Source organism: Echinops telfairi, unplaced genomic scaffold (genome assembly GCF_000313985.2).
Source record: "Echinops telfairi isolate 266 unplaced genomic scaffold, ASM31398v2 ScPeMD7_1;HRSCAF=3_0, whole genome shotgun sequence".
NCBI lineage: Eukaryota > Metazoa > Chordata > Mammalia > Afrosoricida > Tenrecidae > Echinops > Echinops telfairi.
Window position 1 is genome coordinate 2489514 of NW_022103896.1, and position 26136 is coordinate 2515649.

At 52.0% G+C, this 26136-nt stretch overlaps 1 protein-coding gene across 14 annotated transcripts in view; it reads left to right on the forward strand.

Annotated features, from left to right (window-relative positions):
• The first annotated feature begins 718 nt into the window (after positions 1 to 718).
• The window catches only part of PTK2 (protein tyrosine kinase 2), a 145147-nt gene continuing 119729 nt past the window's right edge, over positions 719 to 26136 (forward strand). For 10 of the 14 annotated variants that reach the window (XM_045296532.1, XM_045296550.1, XM_045296949.1 and 7 more), the window contains exons 1-2: positions 13552 to 13625; positions 20937 to 21163. In XM_045296532.1, coding sequence (XP_045152467.1) covers positions 13580 to 13625; positions 20937 to 21163 — 273 coding nt within the window. In that variant the 5' untranslated portion in view covers positions 13552 to 13579. Of the gene's footprint in view, positions 812 to 13551; positions 13626 to 20936; positions 21164 to 26136 lie in introns of those variants that run through there. The other 4 variants (XM_030884966.2, XM_030884974.2, XM_030884992.2 and 1 more) reach the window with 3 other exon arrangements.

Here is a 26136-nt window from a genome sequence, read left to right on the forward strand (position 1 = left end):
CTGCCATGGCAACTCACACTTGCTACTGTATCTTCGTGGGTATTTTCTTCAGCGGGGCTGTGGCTGGAAGACAGGACATCCTGGCTGCGGTCCCCAGTCCAGAGGGAAGCAGAGAGAAGCTGGCAGGAAGGGGGTTGCTGTGGATTGAGTTGTGCCCCCTCCCTCCCCCAAAAATAAATGCTGTGAACTCTAACCTCCATGCCTGTGATTATGACCCCGTTGGGAATGGGTGTCTGTTAAATTTATAGGGCAGGATCAGTGGGGGGCATGCAAGGGGATCTTCAAAACATTCATGGGAAAACTCCTCTGTTTTTAAATTCCAGTTTTCTGTGAACTTGTTTGAAACAAGAAAAGGCTCGCTGTCATCAAGTCGATTATGTATGATTTAAGGTGACTGTAGGGCAGGGTAGAACTGCCCCTATGTGTTTCCAAAGCTAGCTCCTTGCAGGTGTGAAAGCCTCTTCTTTCTCTTGGTGGTTTCGAACTATTGACCTCAGTTAGCATCCCAATATGTAAACCAGTACACCTCCAGGGCTCCTTGTTGAAGCCCCCTCATGTTTTAAATCCATTGAGAGAGAGAGAAGAGGAGAGAGACTAAATGTCTGCTGGTGCCACTGCCACCACCCACTGGTGGTTCTGTGATGGCAGCACCAACACTGAGATGGAGAGGGGAGACCCAGCGGCATCATGGACATGTGTGGTCTTTTCTTGTCAGGTTCTTGGTGACAACAATGGACAGAGGAACGAGGCACCAGGAGGGTTTGTAAAGGGTCCTTCGTGTGATCACAGACTTCGAATGGCCTTCTGAACTGTGAGTATAATTCTCTGGCTACACTGGTGTCTTGCTTTGTTTTGTATGGTATCTTACCCTGCCTTTAGGGTGTTTCGGACACAAGTAGAGGGATGTGTATGTTGCTCTGTACATACTCTGTAGGTCTGTGCATCCACCTTCGGTGAGGTAGGCAGGCAGAATCACAACACCCATCTAATGGGTACAGCAGTGCCAAGCCCATCAAATACGCTGTGACTCCTGTGACTGATCAGAACCTCACAGTGGTTCACAGCAAGGGTGACTATTTGCTGAATCCTATGTTTGGTAGACTGAGGCAGGCACCCTGGGACACTGTGGGTCCGTCTCACATCAGACTGTGTGTTCTCGTGGACTCTGGATTAGGTAGGGGCTCAGCTCCCCACAGAACCCTCAGCCTATGACTAACCCTCCCACAGAGGGGATCGCGGTGGGGCCTAGGAGATGGAGTTGTCAACGAGGGTGCAGGGCCTCTGTTCCGTGAATGTGCTTGGGGTCTGGCCTGCTGTCTGCACCTTTCACTGTCTGCTCACAGCATCATGAAGGGACCTCTTTCAAATTTCCCATTTGTGATTTGAGAATGATGGATGAGATAAGTCCACACCATCCAGACTATCCTTTATGGTCAATCAGCAACTCTGTAGACATTTACCTAAGGAACCTCTGCCCAGAACAAAGCTCAGGAGGCAGGGAAGTGGCAGTATGTTAACCTGGATTCTCTAGAAAAACACAAAAACTTTATATATGTCTATAATTTTTATCAAGAAAATGGCGTCTACAGTTGTGGAAGCTTGTAAATCCAGTTCAGTCCAGTTCCAGGTATATGGGTCAGATGTTGAGCTGGAGGTTTCTCCTGACTTGAATAGCTATGGGGGCTGAGGACCCAAGATAGGCAAGAATGCCACAGACCGGTGACTGTGGGGGTGGGGTGTGTATGTGTGTATGTGCGTGAAGTTAACAGGTCAGGCTGTGACTGGAGAGGTGAATGCATACAAGGTTGGCAGGCAGCATGGCCGCTTACTGGCCGTGTCCACAGACCCAGATACCGGTGAGCCAAATGCAGTATCCATGCCCAGCAAAAAAAGCAGTGAACTTTCCAACAGCTTCCACTTATATAGTACACCCCACCTTGACCCCAGCTGTTCTTTTGTACCAGAGCTGGGACCTTCCTCAGGACGTTGCATTCCCCCCTCATCTTCTTCCAACTGTTTTCATTACCCAACAGCAGATCCCACCTTGGAGGGAATGACTTTGTGTTAAGTCACCTCTTGGGGGCGTTACTAAGTCTTAGCTGCCAAGTCTCTGAGAACCTGCCCAGCCAGGTTGGTAGGAAAGAAGGCTCAGAGGGAGCCAGAGCCAGGGGAGTGGGAAGTGCTGTAACTCTGAGGGATGGCGTCCAGTGCCAGGGAGCACTGGAGATGCACACTGCTGAGCTGATTGCTGAGATGAAGGTGCTCTGTCAACTTTCTGCCAAGCCACAGTACAAAGCTTAAAACAAACAAACAAAAAACTAGCACATTAACGTGGTAATAGAAAGGGAAAATTTCCAAGGCTTCTTGACTTCTAATTCCAGAGATTAAAGCTTATTTAATTTAGGCTTTGGGGAAAGCCCAGGTGCTACCCTGTTTCCCAGAAAGTAAGGCATTCCCCGAAAATAAGACCTACTTACAGTTTTGCTCCTCGCTGAAATATAAGGCACCCCTGAAAATAAGCCCCTCCCAAGCTATCGTAACTCTGGACTCTGGACCATAGCAGTGGGCGCCGGGCAGCTCACTGTTGGCCGCAGTGCAGTCAGAGCAGACAGAAAGTGTGAGGTCTCTTTTAATAAAACAATAAACAGTAAATGTGTACTGTATTCTTCTTCATGGAACAATAACACATCCCCTGAAATTAAGACCTAGCGCATCTTTGGGAGCAAAAATTAATATAAGACACTGTCTTATTTTCGGGGATACAGGGTAGCTGTGCTCCTGTTTTGTTGGGAGGGAAATAACGCCACCTATGGAGCGGCCAGTCCGCTGGTTTTCCTGACCCTTCCTTTTAAGTGTGTCAACCATGTTAAAATGCATCAACTCGATTTCTGCAAAGCATGCCTCCTAATTCTGAGCCATTGTGGTTTTGGCTTCTACTGAGGCTAGAGTGTGGCTTTAGATACTTGTAGAAACAGGGCATTCTGGATTCTAGAAGCAAGGGCAGCTCGGTTTCATTCTGACACAGTAAGGGAGGGGTAGAAGATTGTTTTCTCTGCCTTAGCGGTTCTTAGATTTTTTTTTTTTTTTTTTTTAGGGAGGCAGATGGGGATACACGGGTGGTTGGAGAGGTGGCTGACTTATCTTTTTTGGTTTACACCTCATGAATTCACAGTGCCATAAGAGACAGGTTTTTTCTTTGACATTTTTTCAATAACGATTTCAATTTTTAAAAGTCTGATAAACCTTGAGAATTTCATACTGGATGAAACAAGTCAGTCGGAAAAGGTCAGGCACTCGTGAGTTCCCTTATCTGAAATAAAAAATCACCTGGACATCAAAGGTGATTGTGGGTTCCAAGGGCTTGGGGCAGGCAAGGGCCCAGGGGCACATCGAGGCTGTGTTTGAAATGGCAGTGGAGGATGGCTACGCAGCCACAGCAGGAGGAATATCATGGAATCAGGCCCATCAGTCTTGTCAAGATGGCGAATGCTTTGTGCACCCTCCTCTGTTCACCACAGTGGTTGGTTGGTTTTTTAAGCCCAACAGTTGGAGCAAGTACGTCAGTCATTTGATGCGTGTACAACACAGGAAGGTGCTTACCACCTTATGTCATTGGGAACTCCAGCGAGAACCACAGTGAATCATGTTACAACGCTACGAGAGTGGCTCAGGTGAAAACAAGTAGCGTGGGTACTAAGTACCCACTTAGTAGAACTCGCATACCTTGTTCTTGGAAAGCAGCCTGGCAGTTTCCTAGAAAGTTCATCACGTGCGCATCCAAACCAACAGCCTTGCTTCAAAGAATGGAAAAAACACACAGCCACTGTATCAGAAAAAACTCGTCCACATTCAGCATTTAAGAGGTAGCATGTGTTCCAGACCAGTAGTACTAGAGGAGTAAGTTCAAACTGCAACGAAAGCATTCGTTACACACAGGCTACAGGGATTGATGGCATACCAATTGAAATGTTTCAACAAGATAATGAAGCCCTGGAAGCCCTTACTCGTCTATGCCAAGAATTTTGGAAGACAACTTCTTGGCCAACTGACTGGAAAAGATCCATGTTTGTGCCCATTCCAAAGATCAAGAATTGTAGCCCTTTAAAGTTAAACAGGTGGCCATTTAGCAGGGAAACAACAAAGCCCACAGGGAATAAGCACACCAATCCGTGTGATCACAAAGAGGATCAGGTATCAGGCATCAGAAGACCCAAAACAAACAACAATTTTGAGGTGAACGAGGGGGATCCGAATGGAGACCCAAAGCCCATCTGTAGACAGTTGCACATGCTCTCACAGAAGGGTCACAAGGAAGGGATGAGCCAGCCCGGGTGCAGTATAGTACCAATGAAACACACAGCATTCCTCTAGTTCTTTAACGCTTCCTTCCCACCACTGTCAAGACCCCAGTTCTGTCTTACAAATCCGCTAGACCAGATTTGATACAGATAAGAGCTCTCGACACACGGAATCCAGAACAGATGAACCCCTGAGGACCAATAATGAGAGTAGGGATACCATGAGGGTAGGGGGAGAAAGGGGAAACAAACCGATTGCAATAATCGGCATACAACCCCACCCCCGAGGATGAACAACCGAAATGTGTGGGTGAAGGGAGACAGTGGACGGTGTAAAATATGAAAATAAAAGTAATTTATAAATTATCAAGGGCTAGGGACGGAGGGTGGGAGAAAAAGAGCTGATACTACGGGCTTAAGGAGAAAGAAAATGTTTTGGAAATGATGACAACATGTACAAATGTGCTTGGCACAATGGTTGTATGGATTGTGTTAAGAGCTATAAGAGCCCCCAATAAAATGATTTATTAAAATTAAATAAAAAACAAAAGGGAAAAGAAGAAAGGATTTTAGCCTTCAGTGTGGATCACGGGCCAGTGTAAAGAGACCGACACCCTCACAACTAGAGCAGCGGTGACATCACGTAGAGGGGTCCACAGTGTGCTCATGGGAGCAGCACCCAAGAGATGGAACCATACAGTGTATTGGCTAAATCTGTCGCACAAGCCCTCTTTCAAGTGTTGGGAGCAGGGTGTTTCTCTGAGCACTTAGGTGTGCCTGACCCATTGTTGTTCGGTGCAGCACAGCAGATCCCGCCTCAGCAGCCCTACGCCCAGCAGGAGACACTGCCTGGTCCTGTGCCATCCCCCACTGGTGCTTAAGGACCACCCAGAGAACCAGTAACACCGTCTTAGAAGAAATACAGCCGAGAGACTCCTTAGAGGCAAGGGTGACTAGACTGTCTTGTGCGCTTTGGGCAGTTTCGTCAGGACAGACCATCCCTGGAGAAGGACATCGTGCTTGGTACAGTAGAGGGCAGCAACAAAAGGAGACCCCTGACAAGATTCCGACATAGTGGCTACAAGATGGGGCTCAAACTCAGAACCATTGTGAACACGACGTGGGGCAGACAGGACAGAGTCCAACTCGACAGCACCGAGCAACAGCGTTGTTGGTGATGGAAAAATGCTCTTCAGCACCACTCCGTGGCCTTTTTCTCAGCTGCACAGGTTGCCATTGCCCTGAAAGTTGATTCCTAATAAGCCCCATGATCTGTGTGCTTTGAGAAAATAATACCAAGATTATCCCTTTGGAACCCCCAACAGTGGCCAATACCTTCTGAGCTGACCTCTCTGCCTTGCATTGATCTGGCCCAGCAGATCCCTTGGAAAGCCACTACTTGGATGGGGCCTTATTTTTAAAGGCACCCGAGTGAGACCAAGACAAGTGTTTGAGAGGATTTGCAGCCGTCTGAGGAGCGAAGAGACCTGCGAACACGTTTGCAAGCAGGATAGCCAGCAGCAGTACTTTTTGACCTTTTTCTCTTTTATGCCCACACTTACTGTTTGAGCCCCATTTTTCTTTTCAGTTGGCCTCGATTTTATTTTTTTGCATTAGGTAACGTGCACGTTTCAGGACAATAGTTTTCAGCATTCATACTGCCTATAAAAACACTCTAAGGCTCTTTGGGAGATTCATTAACTGATTCATTCATAGCCTAAAGGCTTTAGGGTGTGTTTTGTGTTTGTGTAATGAGATTGTATGTTACAGGTGCCATTCAATTAGCATAAATGAAAGATGATTTCAAAGGTAAATTATTTTAGGGTTTCCCCTTTGTCCAAGCTGTGGTAACTCTGGAGAAAACTAGTCTTACCAGGTTAGAAAGTTTAAAAAAAATTCATTCTCTCTCATATTAATGAGGCAGATTTAATTTTGCTGTCTTCAGTTCTGTCTTTTAATCAGCTGTAATTGTGGGCCACAGTTCTATTTTAAACATCTAGAAATAGCTTTAAAGTATACAAAGTAATACTTTGTATTTTGAAATAATGAAAATTAGCGTTACTGAACTTAGATGTAATTGCAGTTGTAAATTGTGAAGTTTTTAAAAGGTTTCCACGCAAGGTGGTTGTTGGTGGTTGGTGATGTTCTTTGGCAAAGCTCTTACCATTTCCCCGCAGCAGACACGTCTAGGCCGCCGGGTGATGTGTGGGAATAATGGAAACCGCGCGCAGCCCCGCGATGATAGCACGTCGCTGTTTGTTTCTGCTCCTTCCTGGGCGGTTCCTGTGTGCGCTCGAGGCCGCCGTCCCCTGCCGTCCCCCGCCGTCCTGCCCCCGGGTGTGGAGCACAGACCTGTGTGGTGACTCCACAGGAAATACTCCTTCGATACAAATGGTTTTGGAAAACTGGGAGTGATTCTCCATGTACCTCTTCTTCCCCTAATGACTCCAGCCCAGCGAATACTGCCTTGCCATACTCTTCCATTGACGGCATCACTTTGTGGGGAAGTGTTGGAGGAGAGGGACATGGAGGGGAGGACCTGCTGTGGTTCTCTGTGGAAGAGGTGGGGCATTGGCAGGTGTGCGCCATATGTATGTGGTGGTGGGGCTGGCTTACAGGGCCTCGGTGAAGGCTGCTTGGTACATGGAGAAATTCCCAGAGTCTGCTTCCAGTCACAGAAGTATCTCATTTTAAATGTTGGAGCCCTGCCATTTGGGCAGGTGATAGCATCTCTGGGGGGAAAGGGAGCTTTGTCCCCACTGGGAGACCCTGACACCTACCAGTATGTGGTCGGAGAGTAGCAAACCCTAGGTCCAGTCATCAGTAACTGGCTGTAAAGAAAATCTAGCCAGCAAGAGGGCGGGCTTTTTTTAGAAGTGAACTTCACACGAGGAAGAGAGGAGGGTGTCGGAAGCAGAAGGCTCGAGCTCCCCCAGTGTCATGGCAGAGACTTGCCAAAGTGGCATGGTGAATGTGATCTATTTAAGATGTCGTAATACCACGGCCTCCACACCTGCCCTTCGCCAGGCTGGAAAGGTGGGTGTCCACGAGGAGTGACCGTGTGTGACTGTGAGAGGAGGGACAGACTGGCGAGCAGGAGAAGGATCGAGAGGTACCCCTGCCTCCATTGCCTCATCGGTGGACGTGGCCTCCTGAGTGGCACAGTGTCTCAGGGAGGGAAGTGCGGCCAGTTTCCCCCACCCTGGCACTGCTGGCCTAGGCTGGGGTAACAGCCCCAAGAAATGGGCTGATTTAACTACTCGCCAAAAACCCAGAGTGTAGTACAGACCGAGCTTATCTCGTGGGAGTGGGGTGGGAGACACAAATAAACCCTGGTTACAACAGAGCAGCATTGCCCACCCACCCCCAGCCGGGCCCTCTGTTTGAGCCCACTGTTCATCCATTTGGAAGTAAATGTCTAGCATGTACGCGTGTGAAGAAATCGAGTTGGAGGTGGTAGGGCTGCTGTTGGCTGCAGTGTGGCCCTGGCCGTGGCCGGGCAGGGCTTACTGGGAAGAAGGGGAGGGCCCAAAAGGGTGGCCATCTAGGGAAGGCAGTGAGTGGTCCTGGTGACTGAGAGCTGGAGCGGGAGTGGATGAGGGGCAAGGGGACAGGCACCAGCTCCACACAGAGGTCCAGGGGCACTGAGAATGGAGGCTGGTGAGGAGGGCAGAGCCCCTGGAAGATGAGGCTTGTGGGAGAGCACGGTGTGGAGATGCTGCCATGCTTGTTTTGAACCAGGCTGCCCTGTGTTTGCGAAGACGGCGAGCTGCTGGTGGACCCTGACTAGATGCTCCTGATATTTTGTATCCGCAGAAGAGAGTGTTTGGCTGTTCAAATTGGTGTCTGTCCCGGCTGGCATGAGGGCTCACTTCGATGCAAGCGGCCTGGTTTCTTCTGTACTTCTGACAGCTGGGAAGGCCGCTGCCTAGCCCCTGGTCTTCCCAGGGGTGTCCTGGAAAGGCTCTGTCGGCCACTGCCTCATAGGAACACACATAACACGTCTTCAATGAAACACGTTCTTCGCTGTTGTTCCGAGCAGGGATAACATTAAAATAAGTATTTGATTGGATTTGGTATTTGTGGGTTTTGCTTTAAAAAAAAAAAAAGGCAGAAAACCTGTATTCTAGTAGATATGGATTGGCTGAAAATTGGGGTGTGTTTCTTGCCCAGTATACATGCTCCGCTGCTATATGAGGGTCCCCAAAGCTTCATGGAGAAATGGAATAGAAAAACAATGTTTTTTCCCACAGTTTCTTTGCGTGCCCAGCGGTGTTTGGGAGAGCCTGGCCGCAGAGCCCAGAAGAAGCCGTCCGTGGTGGGTTGTGAGCTGGCAGGCAGTGGAGCAGCCACCTTGTGTGTTTTCACCTGGAGCTTTGCTCCTCCTGCGTCCATGGTGAAACGGGGAGTCGTGGTCTTGCTTACTCTATTCACGTTGTTGAGATGAAAACAGTACGGACTGTTAGTTCCCTGCTTAGACAAAGAAGATAGTTCTGTGCCATGATTGTAGGAGGACCTTGGACATTGCGCTAGGCATAGGTTTATACAGCCAGAAGAAATCTAACAGCTAGTTAGCCCACACAGCAGTACAGAGGGTTCAGTTCAACTCACTTCTGTGGTGAAACAGTTAATATACTGGAAGTCCTTCAACTCCACATGGGTTGTGAGGTCCAAAGTTAAGGAAGCAGACAGTGAAGTCCCCCTTCAGGCAAGGCAAGCAGAGTCTGCCCACAGGCAGCAAACAGCAGGATGGGTCCCCAACAACAGCTTGGGAGCTTAGCGAAGCAGGCCCGGATGGGATATCCAGCTCAAGCAATGCAAGGTAACAGGATCCACCAGCCTCAAGCTCAAGCCATGTACCAGCAGCGTGGTGAAGCAGGTCTTGAAGGAGCCTCAAGCCCATGACACGATCGGGGTTGGCTTGGCTCACAGGTAGTGTAGCTCACAGGTTGAGGCAGAGAACTAGCTAAAGCAGCAGCACCCTCTGATCACCAGAGAGCAAGAGAGAGGGGGACGGGCCTTGCAGAGACATTTATCTCTGCCCTCTAATCGAACTGCGACCTGATTAATCCCACATATTCCTGTTGGCCAGGTTGGCATAGTAAACCTACCTATCACAGGCATCAAGTGCCGTAGATGAGTGTCTCATGCAGTGCCAAGCTGCACGGCGGCCATAGGTCGCAGTGTTGCCGAGTTGGACACCATCATCAATGCTTGCTGCTTGGCGGTTGGTCCTTCAGGGTCCAGCCGGAGGCTCAGCAGGGGCTGTGATGTTTGCCCCGGGGGTCCACATGGACGACAGCAGCTCAGCCCACTGCCCTTGTTGCTGCACTCTGGGCTGTGGTGTGTCTCACTGCCCAGGGCCCATCTGAAGCAGCTGGGGTTTGCACATCCTGGCTTCAGAGTGCGGCACCCACCTCAGCTTGGGGGAGAGGCATTCACTGAGGAAAAGGGGTGCGGCACTGCAGTGATGGACACAGCTTTCCCTTTTAACCTGCTCATGACCCCTCCCAAACCCAACCCAAGACAAACCCACTGCTGGCTCATGGATTCTGACCTATAGCCTGTGACACGTCATTGTCCCCTACCTCCACCCCCAGGTTTCTGGGGGAGCGGTTTTTCCAGTTGTAGTCTCTGCTGCCCCCTGGTGGGGACTCATGTAACTGCACGCACCTGAAGCGGCGTTTCAACCCACCAGTCCTCCATGAATGTCCACAGTGGCATAGGTGCCCCACTTGATTGCACCCATGCCCATATGATGTCGCATTCCTCCAGATGTCAGTCGTCCTGTGACCAACAAACAAGGTAAAGCAGAAAGCAACGTGGTCACAGGTGGTTCAGCGCTGTTAGTCTGAACAAGTCACTCACGTGCTTTCTGTGCTTTTCTGTGCTTCCTTGTCTTCAACAGCAAGGGCGGGGGGAGGGGGGGATATTCATTGTCCACTCCTGGTAGTGGTTGGTTACTTGTCTTTATTCTATTTTGTGGGTGGTTTTCAAAACTGTTGAGGTTTAGTTGGCATGAGTTTTACAAGTGCTTTGTGTCCTCACTGGGTGCCTGCTGTTCACACTTCTCCCTGTGTGTCCTGTCCCCCTTCCTGCTCCTTCCCCAACCCCAACTGCTGCGACCATGGAGAGGAGGGCGGGTCACTGGTGCAGGCTGATAGCCATGTGTCATCCGCAGGAGAGGATGCCCTCTCTCTCCACAGATGTTCCTGAGTCCTTCCCAAGTCATCTGTTTTGTTGCTAGACTGAGATTTTGAGGGACATGCTTTCTGATTTTTGGTGGAACAAGGAGACAGGACAACTTGCTGTGAGATGTCCAGGCACTGGTCTCTCCTGATGACAAGTCACACTCTCGAGATCCTCTCAGGAGGACTGGCTGTATCTCCTCCAGGACAGACATGTTCATCCTCTGACAGAGAAATGACGGCTGGTGTTCTTCACAAGAGCATGTGTATGGTGAGACTTCCTCGTAGGAGCTGCGTACTATGAAAGTTGGAGGGTGTGTGAATCTTGATCTGTGCAGACATAACCGAGGCAAGAGAAGGTACATCTTGAGCTGCTTTAATGTCCTCCCACCAATTGATAGAAAAGCTCTACTCTCTCAAGAAGTTAGGGGACTGCTAGGCATCTGACCAACACACCCAGAGGTGCCTCAGAAGAAAGTCAGACGGCCATCGACATCTGAAAGTCACAGCCGTTGACAATCCGTGGAGCACAGCCCTGCTCTGAAGTCATGTAACAGGGCGGTGTCAGGAAACCAGCCTCCAATGCCCAAAGGGCCAGTAGGCGCAATTGTACAGTCACAGCATGTAAAGATCATAGTAGAGTCACAGAGAATAGGAAAGATCGGAGGGAGAGTACAATACAGGAGTCAGATGTATTTCATGGTAGCATGCTCACCTCAGCCCCTCTTGGTGGTCCATGTGGAACTGGGAGGAGAGAGTATTTACAGGTAGCCACAGACATGCATATTTAGTGGTTACATGCATCACAAGGTGGGTGGAACCTACAGTACGGTCCCAGAGCTCACAGATGAGGAAAACGAATACCTGCATTGGGGGAAGGTATGAGGGGGGCTGGGAAGAGATAGCAACAGGATGTCTGTTTCTGTAGGGAGATAAACTCAACCGCTGCTCACTTTAAGGCAGCATAGCTCCTAGTGTAGTACCTGTGGGAACACTCTTTAAAGCAGGACGATGGACATGGACTTCACCTCTCACTTGTCAAAGTGGAGGCTTTCCTACTGTGCAATACTAGCTTTCCAGATTCCCTGTTACAAGTTAGGGGATATAGTCGTCGACATATTTCCCTCTGTTAGTTCCCACAGAGTCCTTTAAGTTCACGGGAGATTTTTAATTCAGGTTTGCAGCGCTACTTTTGATGCTGAGTGGCTGAGAGTGGGAAGCTGCTGAACCGTGGCTGGTTTGGGTTTCTGTAGGGATGCCAGGGGAGGCCTACTGAAGACTTTCTCAGTGCCACCCACTCATTGTGTTGCCCTGCTGTTGGGGGCATGTCCCCTTGCCACATTTGGGGCTAAAAAGGTGGCCAGTTGGCATTCTGAGACTGTGTGTCCGTTTGCTACCCTGGCCTTACAGTCTTGAGAACACAAGCTTTCCCTGGTGTGCCCTTTAGTTCTTCACTCAGTAACCCAGAGGCCCTTCCCAGGCCGGCGCCTGCCACATTGTCCTGAGCAATCTATCCAGCAGAGTCTGATCCCTCGGCTTCTGATGTGAAACCCAGAAGCCCCTGCCACCTCTCTCCTGGCCTGCAGGCGGAGGACTGGTGGTCCCCGCACCTGGCAGCCCTCGTGTCTCTACGGGAGGGCTAGGTCTCCACAGGGCTGCTGGGCTCTGGACTCAGCTCCATGGAGCCCACAACAGATGCGCTGAGGCTGCCGTAGCCCCAGCTGGGACTCACTGCATTTGTCTAACAGCACAGGCTTCTTGGGCACTCTCCGAAGGCCGCCATGCGCCTGGACCTTAGTGTCCTATAGAGTTACTATGAATTAGCACCAGCTTGATGCCAATGAGTGAGTTTTACGTTCCCAGGTGGGTCCTCAGTGATGGATGAACTGCAGGTGTGCTAGGGTGGGCTCAGCTGGCACTCCTGGCACTTGAGGGTGGGGGTGCGGCTTGCCCAGTGACCACTCTGGGTGATGGTGCATGTAGGTGTTTCTTGGGCTTTGCCCTGGCCCCCCATCTGCCTGTTCATCTTCCGGCGAGGAGTCCTTGTGTTTTTTGGCCCCTTCCCTCCAAGTGCTGCCTGGGGCCAGGGTCATAATAGCCACTGATGTGTGGTCCCTGGGGCACAGGCTGGGTCACTGGAGCCTGGCCACGAAGCCTAGAGACAAAGCCATAGTCAGGAGATGCGTTTGCAGTGAAGTAAACTGTCCCCAGGCCCTGGGACACAGGCCTTCCTTGTTCTTCTCCGCCCTGTCCAGCGCTTGTTTTCAGTCTTCTGGCCCCGCCACTCCCAGAGTGGGTGGAGTACATGCTCTTACTTGGCATTGCCTGAGATTGGGGAAACCGGGTGCTGGGCCTGGCTGGGTGCCTCAGGAGAGTGCAGGTGCTTTCACTGTGAGTTTGATGGGCGCCCCAGTCACGGTGCCTTCAGCAAGGTTGGCCACCCTGGTGCCTGAGGCTGACCAATGCTCCTCCAGAGAAATGCTGGTTCCTGCAGTGCTTTTTATTGTTCTTCAGCCCCACCCCCAGTCATTCTGACTTCTTCTCGGCCGTCGTTTGAACTCAAGTCATAGAATGGAGAAGTGCCTAGGCAGGGTTAGGGGAGCCGGCTGCTACCGCCCAGGGGTGCTCCCATCCTGGGGACCCTGCCCTAGGCCCACCAGCGCCTGGCCTGGCTCCTAGGCAGTAGGGTGGAATCAGCATGCTAATCAGGTGCCTGTGAAAGGGCCTGGTTTTCTCCTCCCCCGCTCCTCCTCCGCCTCCGCCTCCTCTTCTGCTCCCTTCCCCCGCTCCCTCCCCTGGGTGAATCCAGCCACACGGCCCTGACTGGGCCTTCGCTCGCCTGCTCTTTCCGCTCTCCAGCAGTCCAATGTGGGAGAGAAGAGCCTGTCCTGAGGGCATCCTGCAGGCCTGCCAATTGCCTGCCCACCCTGGAAAGGAGCCTGGGGACAGGGGTGTGGCCTCGTTGCCCGAGTCCGCTTAGCACCGGAGTTGTGCCCAGGGGGGCTGCGTGGGGGCTACGTGGACCTCCGTCACAGGATTGGGTGCATATTGGACCTGGCCATGGGGGCCCGGGGAGCAGCAGGGGCCAGCTGTATGGAGAGGAGCGGCTGTAGCCCATTCCCCCTGTGCTGGGCGCAAGGTATAAACTAGTGCGGACATTGCAGTTTAGTCTTTAAGCTAACTGAGTGAATGAGTCTCGTAGAATGCTTCAAGACGGTTTCCAAGTGAATTTGAGGAAAAATTGAAATTGGTACGTTTCTAACCATTCCATAAAACCAGCTAGTTTTCCAGCTAGCAAGTACAACATTTTTATTGGAAATGTGTTTTAAGTGGGCAAACAATCTTTTTATGCTCTGGCCTGTGTCTCTGGAATTTTACTTTATATTTTCTCTGAATCAAGTCATCTCTGTGTCGTTGTTCTGTGGAGTGGAGTTTAAGTAGGGCAAGCTTCAAGCACTGGCTCCCTGTACTTGCTGTGACGATTGGTGCTCCGTTTAATTTGAAACTTCACCCGAGTGCACGCCGAAGTCCCGTGAATAAACTCGCTTCCCACTGGCAGGTTCTTCGGGGTTTTATCCAAATGAACAAGGAGCACTTCCTCTGCAACATCCTGGGGACGCCTGTTTGGAAGTGTAACAACGTCCCTTCCTTCTGGTCGGAGGCGATTGAGTGGCTTCCCTGAAGCAGTAGTGACTATCTGAAACGACGGCGAGAAAGCCCTTTAGGAAGAACTCAGTAAAAAAGCATGGCGTCTTAGGGTTTAGAACGCGGTTAAAGGCCCAGGGATCCACAGGGGCAGAGCTGGAGAAATCCCGTGATCTGTTGGTTGTGCTTGCCCTCGACGCAGGCTGTCTTACGAAGACAGGCTCTGGATAGAACTCCCGCAGCAGCTTGCTCAGAGTGAAGGCTTTGCAGAGCCAGGGTCTGGCTGGCTGCCGCCACTGTGAATCTGCTGAACGGGTGCTAGTGGGCCTCGGGGCCAGTGGTGCCGTCCCTGGACCTTCCGTCTTTCTGTAGGTTTGTTGTGGCTCATTTGCATAATGGCCTCCCTGGTGGGACAGCTTTCTGTTAGCAGAGGACACCCCTCCCCCAATGCCAGGGCCCGAGTCTAGGCCTGCAGATCCGGCACTGGGATCTTAAAGATCAATGACTAGATTTCTTTTCATTCAGAGTGACTTTGGAAATGTAAACTTGGCGCTGGGATAAGGCTTCCCTCAGAACAATAGGTGGAAGCTGCCTACAGGTTAGCTGGGGGCTGGGTGCTTGAGAGCTGCTTCGACGTGGGGGTAGGGTGGGTTGAAGGCGTAGAGGAGGTCTCAATCTTTTGACTTTGGGCTGTGCAGGAGGAATTCTAGGCACTGCTGCGCCCCACTGCCCCCATCAAGGAGCGCATCATCCTGTTACCCTCTGGGGGCAGCACCGGGTCCATGAGGTCCTGGGTCCTGATCAACTTTCTCTCCGGCACAGGAAGGCAGGAAAGCTTGCTTCTGTGTGGTATGATAGGACAAAGATGGTGTGCAGAAATTTGCTGAATTAGGTATTTTCAAGTCTGAAAGAGACAACTCCTCAGTAAACAATGAAATGCTCCAGTCCAGCCTGACTGCTTGCACTTAGCCACCCGAGCCTGCCATCCATCGTGCCCACCCATGAAGCAGGAGCAGTAGCCCGGTGTGAGAAGAGACGAGAAAGGACTCTCAAAGAAGACAGCAGGTCACCGGGTCCTGAGGCCCCCAGCTGGTTCTTCCCGGAGCAGAGGCCTGATCCTCGTGGACTGAGGGTAGCAAAGCCCCTCCGGTCTTCCCACAGGGGGACAGTGGAAAGTATTTTAAAGGCCTCAGTCCTTTAAGACCGCTTGCTCTGAGGCCGTTGTCCAGTGGACTGCCAATGCTCCTGGCACCTTGTGGGCCTGTGGGAACGCTAGGCCGCCAGGTGGACATGCTTTGTGCCATCTTTCCCACAGCCTGGGAGGGCTCAGAGGTTGGGTGGTTGGGGTGAGAATGTTTGTTGATTGCTTGGCAGTCTGCCAGTGTAAGCTAGTTCATGTATGTCAGTGTCGTTCATACATGTGGCTGTGGGTCCTGTGACTGAAGTTGTGCTTATTCTTCATGGAGAACTCCCTGCACCCAGGTCTCACTCACCGCTTGAGAGCTACATATGTGTTTCGTGTTCCGTACCTGATATTTGTCAGGAGTAAACCCAAAACAAACACCAAACCATCTCTGAGCTGTCTAGCTGATTCTACCTGGGAGCATCCCTGTTGCACTGTCCCAGGGTTCCTAAGGCTTTAATCTTATCAGGAGCCCTGATGGTGTCTTGGGCCACTTATTGTTGAGCTGCTAATCACTAGGTCAGCAGTTTGAGCCCACCAACTGCTTTGTGGGAGAAGCAGGAGGCTGTCTGGTCCCATAACGATGTATCGTCTCAGAAGTCCAAAGGGGCACCTCTACCCTGCCCACTAGGTTGATGTGAGTCAGAATCAATTCAGTGGCAGGGGTTTGGCTTTGGTTTGGTTCATCTTTACTGGCACAGTCTCCCGAGGAGGAGGAGGAGGATGAGGAGGATGAGGAGGATGTTGTTAGGTGCTGTTGACCCTGCCCCAACCCATGTGGCCCCATGTAGAACAGAAGGGGACACTGCCTGGTCCTGTGCCATCCTCACAATGGTTCCTTTGCTTGAGCCCATTGTTGCAGCCACTGTGTCATCTGTCTCGTGGAGGCCTTCTCTTTGCCACTGCCCCTCCACCTTACCCAGGGACTGACCTCTCCTGACAACATGCCCAAAGTACATAGGCCAGGTCTTTCTATCCGGGACTCTACAGATCACTCTGGCTGTACTTCGTCCAAAACAGATTGGTTGGTGCTTACAGCAGTCCACTGTACTTTGAATATCCATCTCCAGCTCCACATTCCTAACACAGCCATTCGCCAGTCTTCCTTCTGAGCATGGCGAGGTGATCATCTCTTTTCGAAGAATCTAGACCACCCCTTCCCTGGGAGACAGACACCAGAAAAGTGGGTGAAGGGAGATGTCAGATAGTGTAAGACATGACAAAATAATAATTTATAAATTATTAAGGGTTCATGAGGGGGGACGGGGAGGGAGGGGAAAAATGATCTGACTGATACCAAGGGGTCAAGTAGAAAGAAAATGTTTTGAGAATGAAGATGGCAACAAATGTACAAATGTGCTTGGCCCAATGGATGGGTTGTGATAAGAGTTGTACGAGCCCCTAATGAAATGATTTTAAAAAAAGAATCTAGATTAAACCAGTTCCAAGGATTGGAGATTGCGGATGCCAAATGTCTGACTCCTCTGTGATACTAGTCAGTTCCATTTCCCCCACACCTCTGGAGTATATTCCCTGCACGCCTGGCTTCAGTGACACTGCAGCTCCCACAGAAACTCACCAATCTTAGGTGCACTGTCTCACCTGTGGTGGGTCCTCCTCAGCTCAGACTCTGCCGGTCGGGCAGGCAGGGGCAAGCCAGATGTGGAGTCTACCCAGGCTTGGTCAGGATACGGAGACCTGGCTTTCTAGGTGAGGTGATGAATGTGTGAGGTTGTGTGTTGGCACCATGATATAACCAAGGCAAATCACGTGGCTCTTTTCATGCCTGGTTCTAAGGTGGCATCTTAGAGATGGCATCAAAGTATCAAAGAGTGTGACCTGATTCTCACCCTCTGCTCAGAGTAGGTCTTAATCCCATCCTGTCCCTTAGTAGAAAATGCCCTCCAAACCTGAGCTGTCACCACAGGCGTAAAGCCCAGAATTATAATCTTGTCTGAGCAAGTGTGGCGAGAGGGGCCATATTAACTGACTGTAACTCGGACGGATAGGAACCACTGACTCTGCCAGAGAGGAGCCTCTTAGCCCCGAGCCGTGTTGTTGCCTTCCATACGTGTGCCCCCTCCACCCAGCTGTCCCGCTGGAGACCAGGCCCCACCCCTGGCGTCTGTGTGCACACGCACACAGTGCACCGCCTCTGCTCCTCGCGAGGCTTCGTCAGTCAAGTGGGAGTTGGTTTGAGTGTCCGCTCCTGTCGCTCTGCTCTGGCTGACTCACCTCTCTGGGCCCTTCCGGAATCTGCTTTTCACAACCCGAGTGATTTTGGAGACCTTGGGCTGACAAGACAGGGCTGCCCGGGGCTTTCTGGTTTGACTCGGATGAGACCCAAAGCCCGCATCCACCTGCGTCCCCCCACCCTACCCCCATCTGCCTCCTCCCCACCCACTCAGGCTGTGTCCTGTTTCATTAACATGCCACTCGGTTTGGTTTTTTTCTACGCACCCCAAGCCCTTCACCTGCAGCCTCTGTGGCTGCTGCAGCCACAGCCACCTCATTCCTGCCTCCCCACCTTCGACCCCACTGGAGCTGTCCCTTCTCCCTCTCCCTCTGGACCAGCAGCTCCCCACCCCGTCCTCTCAGGCACAGCCTCTCTGGGTCTGCACTGCATTGCTGTGAATTGGCCTGTTGGATTTGGGTTTCTTTCATCTTTCCTGGACCGTCCTGGGATCCCCGGCAGCGGTTGTGTCAGGTGTTTTCTGCTTGGCAAGTCGTTGGCACAGAGGATGCTCCGTGAATGAGTGAATTCCACGCCCATTTAGCGTGGACTGTTTGGCAGCCTCCTCCAGAGAGGACTCCAGTGCACGGCTCCGCGAGCAGCACCAGGGTGGAGTCTCTGGCTGTGGTCTCTTGGGGCCTGGTAGACAGGCTTCGTTCGCCCTGCTGTGTGCAGGGTTGTGTTCATTTTTTTTCACCGAGGGCTAAAGTGAGTCCTAGACAGATGTTTGGCCTGGCATACCTATCGCGGGGGCTTCTGGGGGCGTTTATGGTGCACTTTGGTCTGTAGATTGTGGCAGTCCTGAGAGTATAACTGGAATGTGTCCCTCATTGTATAGGGTTTCTTGTGCTTTACCTGAAACGGTGACCTTTTCACAGTGTCTGTGACAGTGGTTCTCAACCTTCCTAATGCTGCGACCCTTTCAAACAGTTCCTCATGTTGCGGTGACCCCATATGTGGGCGTATCTGTATGTGGGCAGACCCACCTGGAGTTGCATAGAGGAGCAACGTCTCGGTTCCTAAGACCATTGGAAATTTGGTCTTACTCGACCCCTGTGAAAGGGCTGTTAGACCCCCAAAGGGGTTGCAACCCCCAGATTGAGAACCGCTGGCTTATGAGAACAGCGGTCTATTCACTGTGCTTGAACTCATTCAGACCGTCCCCTTTAATTCTCACCAAACCTCTCTGACCTGGGATTGTTACGACTTCCATTTGGTGAGAAACGGAGGCACTTGGAGACTAAACAACGTGACCTGGTTGCTCAGCTCATGAAAGGCAGCAGCACAGGCTCTGAGCACTCCACTCACTGCCACCCAGTCAATTCCGACTCATCGTGACCCCATGGGACAGGTTCTAGAAGTGTGAGATCCCTGTGAGATTCCTGCACCCAGAGCTGCTGGCGGAGAATGAACGATGGCGTCATCTGTGTGCTTGGAGAAACAGGTTTCAATCATTAGGAGCCATAGTATTTTTGTGGCATCTAAAAGAGCAGCTTTCCTGTTCTAGCTAGCGTGTTAGTGGTTAGTGATTTGGGACAATAACGTTCACAGATCTTTGATTTCAAAGTCATCAGTAGTTGTTTAAGGTACACGGGGTCTTGTGAATGCAGCCTTTGTCGTATTGCACAACCCTGTCACTCTTCACGTCAGTTCCCACTCTCAGTGGCCTCGTGTACCGCAGAGGAAACAGTGCCCAGCCCTGCACCGCTCCCAGGACGTTACGTCTGAGCCATTGTTGCCGCCAAAGGGTCGCTCCTTCTCACAGAAGCTGCAGTCCTCGCTGCCCCTCTAGTTTCCCAAGCACGTCCTTTTCTAAGGTACAGGAGACAAGTCTTCACCCTTACAAGTCTTTGCCTCTGAGGAGCATCCTGGTAGATCTACTTTCATCCAAGGTCGATCTCTGTTTTTCTGGACGTCCACGATGCAGTCAATACTGTTGGCCAGCACCATCGTTCAAAGGCATTGATTCTGCAACCGTGAGACCCCTGCCACACAGTGTATGCTAGTCAGACGCTGGCAGCACTGTGTTTCGCGGCAGATGGTAGTATCACAGTCCCTGTACCTGCACTGGCTCCTGTGACTTCAGATGGAGGCTGTGACAGACACTGTTGCACCCTTTGAATGAGGAAACAGAATCAGTCTAAGTGGCAGACTCCACTGTTTGCATAAGAAAAGAGAATCAGTCTAACTGACTTGTTGACCGGCTTAACGGTGACCGTCCATCCTCCTCTTCCTGCCTCCATCCTGCTTACGAAGCTGTGGGTTTCTTAGCTGGGTACTTGTGTTTCGCCAAGTGCGGGGAGTTGGCATGTCTAAGAAACTGAAACCTTACAACGGTGCTCAAAGATCTGCCGAAGTTCTGAGTGGTTGGGAGTCCGCTCTGACGCATGGCAGCCTTGGGTGTGATTAAGTTGAAACCCGCAGCCCCTCCCCCCTTCCATCGTCATGATCTTGGGCTTGCTTGAGCCGTTGTTGCCGTCACTGTGACATCGGTCTCGTTGAGGGTTCCCCTCATGCCGCGCCCCTTTACTTTACCAACCACCATGTCTAGTGACCTATGCAGAATAAGCAAGGCCAAGTTTCCTGACCCTGACCCTGACCCCTTGGGGCGTTCTCAGTGTGCTCCCTCCAGGCCTGCGCTTGTTTGTTCATTTGGCCGCCCACAGTGGAGTCAGTATTGTGTGCCGGCACCACAGTTCAGAAGGTGTCCATTGTTCGCTCTGGCCGGCCTTTGTGCTGGTGGCTGCAGCACTTGCAAGCACATTGGGGAGGACAGGCGTCCTTGCATTGTGCTCCTGCCGCCATCTTGCTTCGTCCTGGTTGGCCCCAGGATTGAAGTCCTTCTGACAGTTGGGAGCTGTGTTCTGTCTGGCTTCTGACTCTCCCTCATCCTCAGAGAGGGGCCTTCCTGACTTTGTGCTTCTGTGGTTGTGTCCTTGGCAGTTTGTTACCCCTCACCTTACGCTTGCGTTTCCAGTCACGAGTGCTTGGTTAATATCAACAATGGCTGCTAGTCCCAGTCTTCTTGCACAAACACCTCTTACTCTACTCAAAAGCAGAATAAAAATGAGCAGGTTTGGTTTTCCGATGGGATTTCCCCACAGATGTAAAGGTGATGGCACAAAAGGGTGAGATTGTGTATATCAAAGGGGAGGGGCTTTGGGCAGAACTGAAGCAAGACTCCTTGTCTGGTAATAATTTAACAAACATTTATTGTGCTGTTCTGGGTGGACGTGAGAGGCTGTGTCTAGTAGATCAGGTCCCTGGGCTCAAGCTCACCTGACCATGTGCCATCCGCAGGTAAGTGCCTCACTGTGCAGTCAGTATGCATATTAATTGGTGGATTTGAAATACCGCACACTGAAGGTTACTGTTTTTTCCCCCTACAGAATATGACAGATACCTAGCATCTAGCAAAAGGATGGCAGCTGCTTACCTTGACCCAAACTTGAATCACACACCAAATTCCAGTGCTAAGACTCACCTGGGCCCTGGGATGGAGCGCTCCCCAGGGGCCATGGAGCGAGTGCTAAAGGTCTTTCATTATTTTGAAAGCAACAGTGAGCCAACCACGTGGGCCAGTATTATCAGACATGGAGATGCTACCGACGTCAGGGTAAGTACGTCCTCCAGGCCCCACCACATCCAGCTTGTACAACACTTCGTGGCATGTGCAGAAAATGACGCAGCCCTGGTTTTTATTTGGGAACTTTAAAATTTTTTATTTATTCGTTCAGTCATTATGTGGCTGAACAGAGTTTTAATTGTAAAGCTTCTTAGGGAAATAATAAATGAGTTATATTAGTCACACAATGCCATTGACAACACCCCCCCCCCCCCACCCCCCACCCCCCGGTTTTTTCTTCTTTTTCAACTCTGACCACTCAAAAACTCAACTGCCATCAAGCTGATTCCCTTTCTGAGTGGAGGAGCAGAAGGCCTTGCCTTTCTCTCGCAGAGCTGCAGGCTGGTCTAGACCTCGGTGCCCCAGGGCTCCTCTTGAGCAGCACCCTAAAGCTGTGATGTGAGAACATTCTTTGGGAACTATTTACATCCCTCAAAATTGGATGCTCCTCCAAGAGCACTGAACGTTGTGAGTACGAGGGAGCTTCAGGGGGCCTCACCAGGGTCGTAGAGGATGGCCCTGGAAAGAGAACGGCTTGGCCCAAGGCATTCTTGATGCACTGTGGGCATCCAGGATGAAGGCTTGGCTCTGGGGCGCAAGTGTCCCTGTGGGGCACTTGATTTCTGCGTGCCTTCTGTGTGGGCAGTAGGCACCGAGGCCTAGCTAGAGCAGCAAGGCACAGTGATTGCTTGGCTGGCGGGACAGAGCAGGCGTCCTCATGGTAGGTGTAGGGGCTAGGGCAGGGACTGGAAAGGTGTCCACTGGGGTGTGGAGGACAAGCTTGTGACGTAGACCCAGGGGGTGGAGCAACCCAGGCGAAGGTGCAGAACTGTCCTGAAAGTGGGGAGAAGATAGCGTGTGGTTTCCTCTGCCCATCGGACCAGATGTGGGTGGAGTGCCCGCCCAGTCCCTCCTCCAGTGGTGACTGTGAGAACCAGGGCGGGGTCTAGGCACAGACGAGGTCAACTGGGCCGTTCCCTTCCCTTTGCACAGTGCAGTCCATCAGCTGCTCTCCTTGCAAACTCTCCTGTCGCCACCCTTTTGGAGTCAAAGGGTTTGGTGAAGTTAGCTTTAAGGCTGAAATGCTACATTTGAACGATGCTACATAGCTGTATACTGGCTGATGTTTTCAAAATGATTAATCATTAGAGGGAGAATTACTGATTCAAGATGGAAATTAATCTCTGCACTTTCTCGTGAAGCTTGCTGGCTTTCTTTCAGCCTGTTCTGCCTGTATAGTTCTGCAGGTCAGGGGTCGGCCTGAGTTCAGTTCTTGGCGTGTGGCTGTCCAACTGCTGTCTCCACAGCAGGTTTGTGGCTAGCAGTGTACTGCCAGGTCAGCTCTTGGGGCAGTGGTCAGAACTGGGCACACACCGCCTTTCCAGGTGGGCCTGGAATGTAGACAGGACCACTGGGCAGGGAGTCCTCAGTGGGGGAGCCCCAGGTAGACTTTGCCATCGTGGTTTTCTGTTGTCAACTCCCCCCACAACCCACCCACCCCAAATTGGAGTCAGATTGGGCAGCGCTCTCACTCCTGCACCACAGGCCTCGCAGGTGGAAGCCAACACACAAAAAGTGTCTTCAAAACCCAGGTGTGAGCAGCTCGGGGCACGAATGTGGATGTGTCAAGACACCAGACACCCACGAGTGGAAGTAGATGGGCCGGCTGTTCCCCAAATGTCCCCAGAACATGTGAGTTTGTGATTCATATCGTGAGCAAGGGACTGGCCCCAGCGACCCTTAAGTGTGATCAGGAAGAGTCATGCATGCGATGGTCCCAAGAGATTCAGGCCGAGTTTGAGAGGAAGGAGAACATCGTGGGGTGCTGTCCCCCTAAGTTAACGAGACACCAAGAGCATCCCTCAGGGCAAAGGGCAGTGTGGGTGCCGTTGGGGGCCAGTGGGGAGCAAGCAGGCTGACCCTGGGGACCAGCCAAGGGCTCTCTGTTTACTTCCAGTCCTGTTCCTGCATTAGAAGTTCCAGCTGAAGGGAAACTCCTGAGTTTCCGCCATTGTTTTCGTCTCCCCGTCAGAGATCTCTGACCAAGGTGCACTGTTGTCAGAGCATCTGGAAGGAGGGGAGCAGGCAGTCTGAGGGTCTGGTGAGGTTAGGACAGGAGGGGTGTTAGATGGCAAGTAACCACCTTCCAGCAGATGGCACTGATCTCCATCCAAAGTCACTGAAAGTTAGACTCCGTCTCGGGCTGTTGCCATGCTTGCCCGATAGAGTAGCCACAGCCACAGGGGATTCTCGGGCACTGGAATGAATCGAATACAAAATACACCTGACACCAAAGACTCCCTGTGATGCCTCTTTAACGGTTTGTCTGCCTTCACATGTTGAAACAATCCTGTCTTTGGTCTATGAGGCTAAATAAAAGCAGTTTTTATGAGTAAGTTCACTTGCCCCTTTGCCACTGGAGAATGTGAAGTCCCCTGCGTGACTGGCGTGTGTTTCTGCATAAGGCTGTGCTCCTGGAAGAGACGGTGAGGCCTTTGTAGGGGACAGGAGCTCGTCTTCAGCGGGGAAAGATGGGCTCTCTAGGGTGTTTATATGTCCATGCTTGTAGCTGAGGTGTTTCATGGGTGGCCGTGGACGGGCATCTCGGGCTGGCATTGAGTCCAGCACCCCGTAAAGAGGGAAAGGGCAGGATCACAGCAGGAAACCAAGGGAACCTGGGCGTGAGCTCTTGAGGGGCCTGGCCTCAGTCACGGCATTGCTCCAGGGCCTGAGGCGTCACAGGTGTGAGCCAGAGGCACGCAGGGCCGAGGATGAACGAGCTGCTTGCGGTGGAGGGGCTGTGGAGTGAGACCATCACAGCTGCATTCCGTCTCCCCCGGCCTTCACCACTGTCACCCCAGGGTATGAGGAGACACATGTCCAGTGAAGAACATGGAGCCACGCAGAGGCTGGCCTGAACTCGAGGTGACAGAGTGTAAGGGTCTGGAGTTAGTGCCCAGGATACTGATTCTATCCCTCTGCCGGCACCAGCCCCTGGCGCCGGGCAGTCTGGGCCTCCCCAGCACTCTGAGATGACACCCTTAGAAGAAATGTGTGCTGGACAGCGCTTCAGAGTGACCCGGGTAGGAAACCCTAAAGGCCACCAGCCAAGTGCCCTTCGCAGGAGAAGGCCCCAGGCCCCAGACTGGGACCTGCACTGCTGAGTGCAGGAGGACAGAGCCAGAGGCCTTTGGCGGTCTCTGGCTACAGACCGTGGCACCATTTGCTGCTTAGATGGTCAGTGAGGAGAAGGTGGAATGAGAACATCTGAGAGAGGAGCCCCGGCAGTGAGGTGTCATTCTGAGGCAGGACTGTGGGTACCAAGTTCCGTGTCAGCCACAAAGTTGAATTTCACGGAGCTTTGGAACGTCCAGCATGTTCACCGCGGCATCCGCACCCATTGTTGTATCTGCCCCTCTCCGCCTCCCCATTTCAGGCTCCCAGCAAGGACACCCCAGGGAGGGCCTGTGCTCACGGCACGGCAGGGCTGCTGCGACGTTGCAGGCATGGCGAGGACACCGTGCCTGACATCACAGGGGTCTTTCGCCAGGACAAGTATATGATTTTGAAGTGTGACATATATGGAGATTTTAGAATCACCACGTGTTCTTTGGGTATAACAGGACTAGAATGCTGTGGGCCTTCCTGGCCAGTTTAAGGGAAATTCTATTTAATCCACTTCCCGTCAGTGGTGAGTGTGCTGCAGCCATGGCACGCTGGTACCGCGGCTCTCGGCTCAGCTGTGTGTGCCATTCACTGACTCGGAATAGTGGAATTCGGAGGTCATAGGACTTTCAGTGCGCCGCCATTTGGTAGGTGAGGTTGGACATTTTCATGTGTGGTTAGATGTTTGCGTGCTCTTTTCCTTTGGGCTTTGTATTAGCCTCACATGGTGGGTAAACATCCCCTCCCGAGCTGGGTGCCTGCCTGTACCCATCCTGCCAGGACAGCTCCACGGGCACACTCGGAGCAGTTCTCCTCTGCCCTGTGGAGTCACTGTGAGCCATGACCAGCTCGATGACAGCGGTTTCTCAGTTGTATCCAGAGTTGGAGATGGAATTTGAAAGGACATTGAAGAATGGACAGTCAGACCGAACAAAGATGGAAGCATTGCGCAAAGCCAGAGTTCAGCAAAAGGCTATCCGTGTGCGTTCATTCGTGGTGGGCAGTGAGTGTTTTACCCTCACTCAGCATGCACAGCTCACGAACTGGAAAGCTGTTCCACAAAGATCTTTCTGAGTCCTGGCTACTCTTCAGACAGTGTGGTCAGGTGACCTCCCCTGACAGACGCCGAGGTGTTGTGGAGCCTCCTCATGAGGTCCGGATATCTGCAGGGTGTGTCCCGTAAGCCCAGAGGGAGCAGTGACTAATGCTGGGGTCAGCAGAGAAGGTTGGCTCTGTCTGGGATAGGATGAGAAGGTGCCTGCACCCCCTCCCACAGTATATCTGGATGCTGAAGGGAAAAGCCGACACTGGGCAGATGGACAACGGAGCACGGGGTGGGTAGAGGTGATGTGGCTAAGCCCGGGCTCTGGCCAGAGCAGTGCTTGGCTCTCTGGGTTGAACTGGCCGAGCTGGGACTGGGAGACAAAGGCGCTTTTGTGGGACTGGAAAGAGGCGCCAGCTCCAGTCTGCTGCAGCTCAGGCGTTTGTGTCTTGGCAAGCAGCAGCCGCAGAAGTTGCCTTAGAAATGGGGAAGAGGTGCCCCATCTGGGCAAACCCAGCCCACCCCAGAGCCATGGTCTGAAGACAGACCACAGGCTGATTTCCAGCTCCCCTTAGCTGGGCACCTTGTGCGGGCACAACCTGCTTCACCCCTCACTGGCCGTGGCCCGAGTGTCAGGCCTGCGGCCATAAAGGCAGACCTTGGCCTGCCCGTCCGAGTCCCTCACTGTGCCCTGGGCTGCACACACCCTCCTGTCCTGAGAACTTCTCTTCCTCCCTGACGCTGCCAGTCTGCCTTT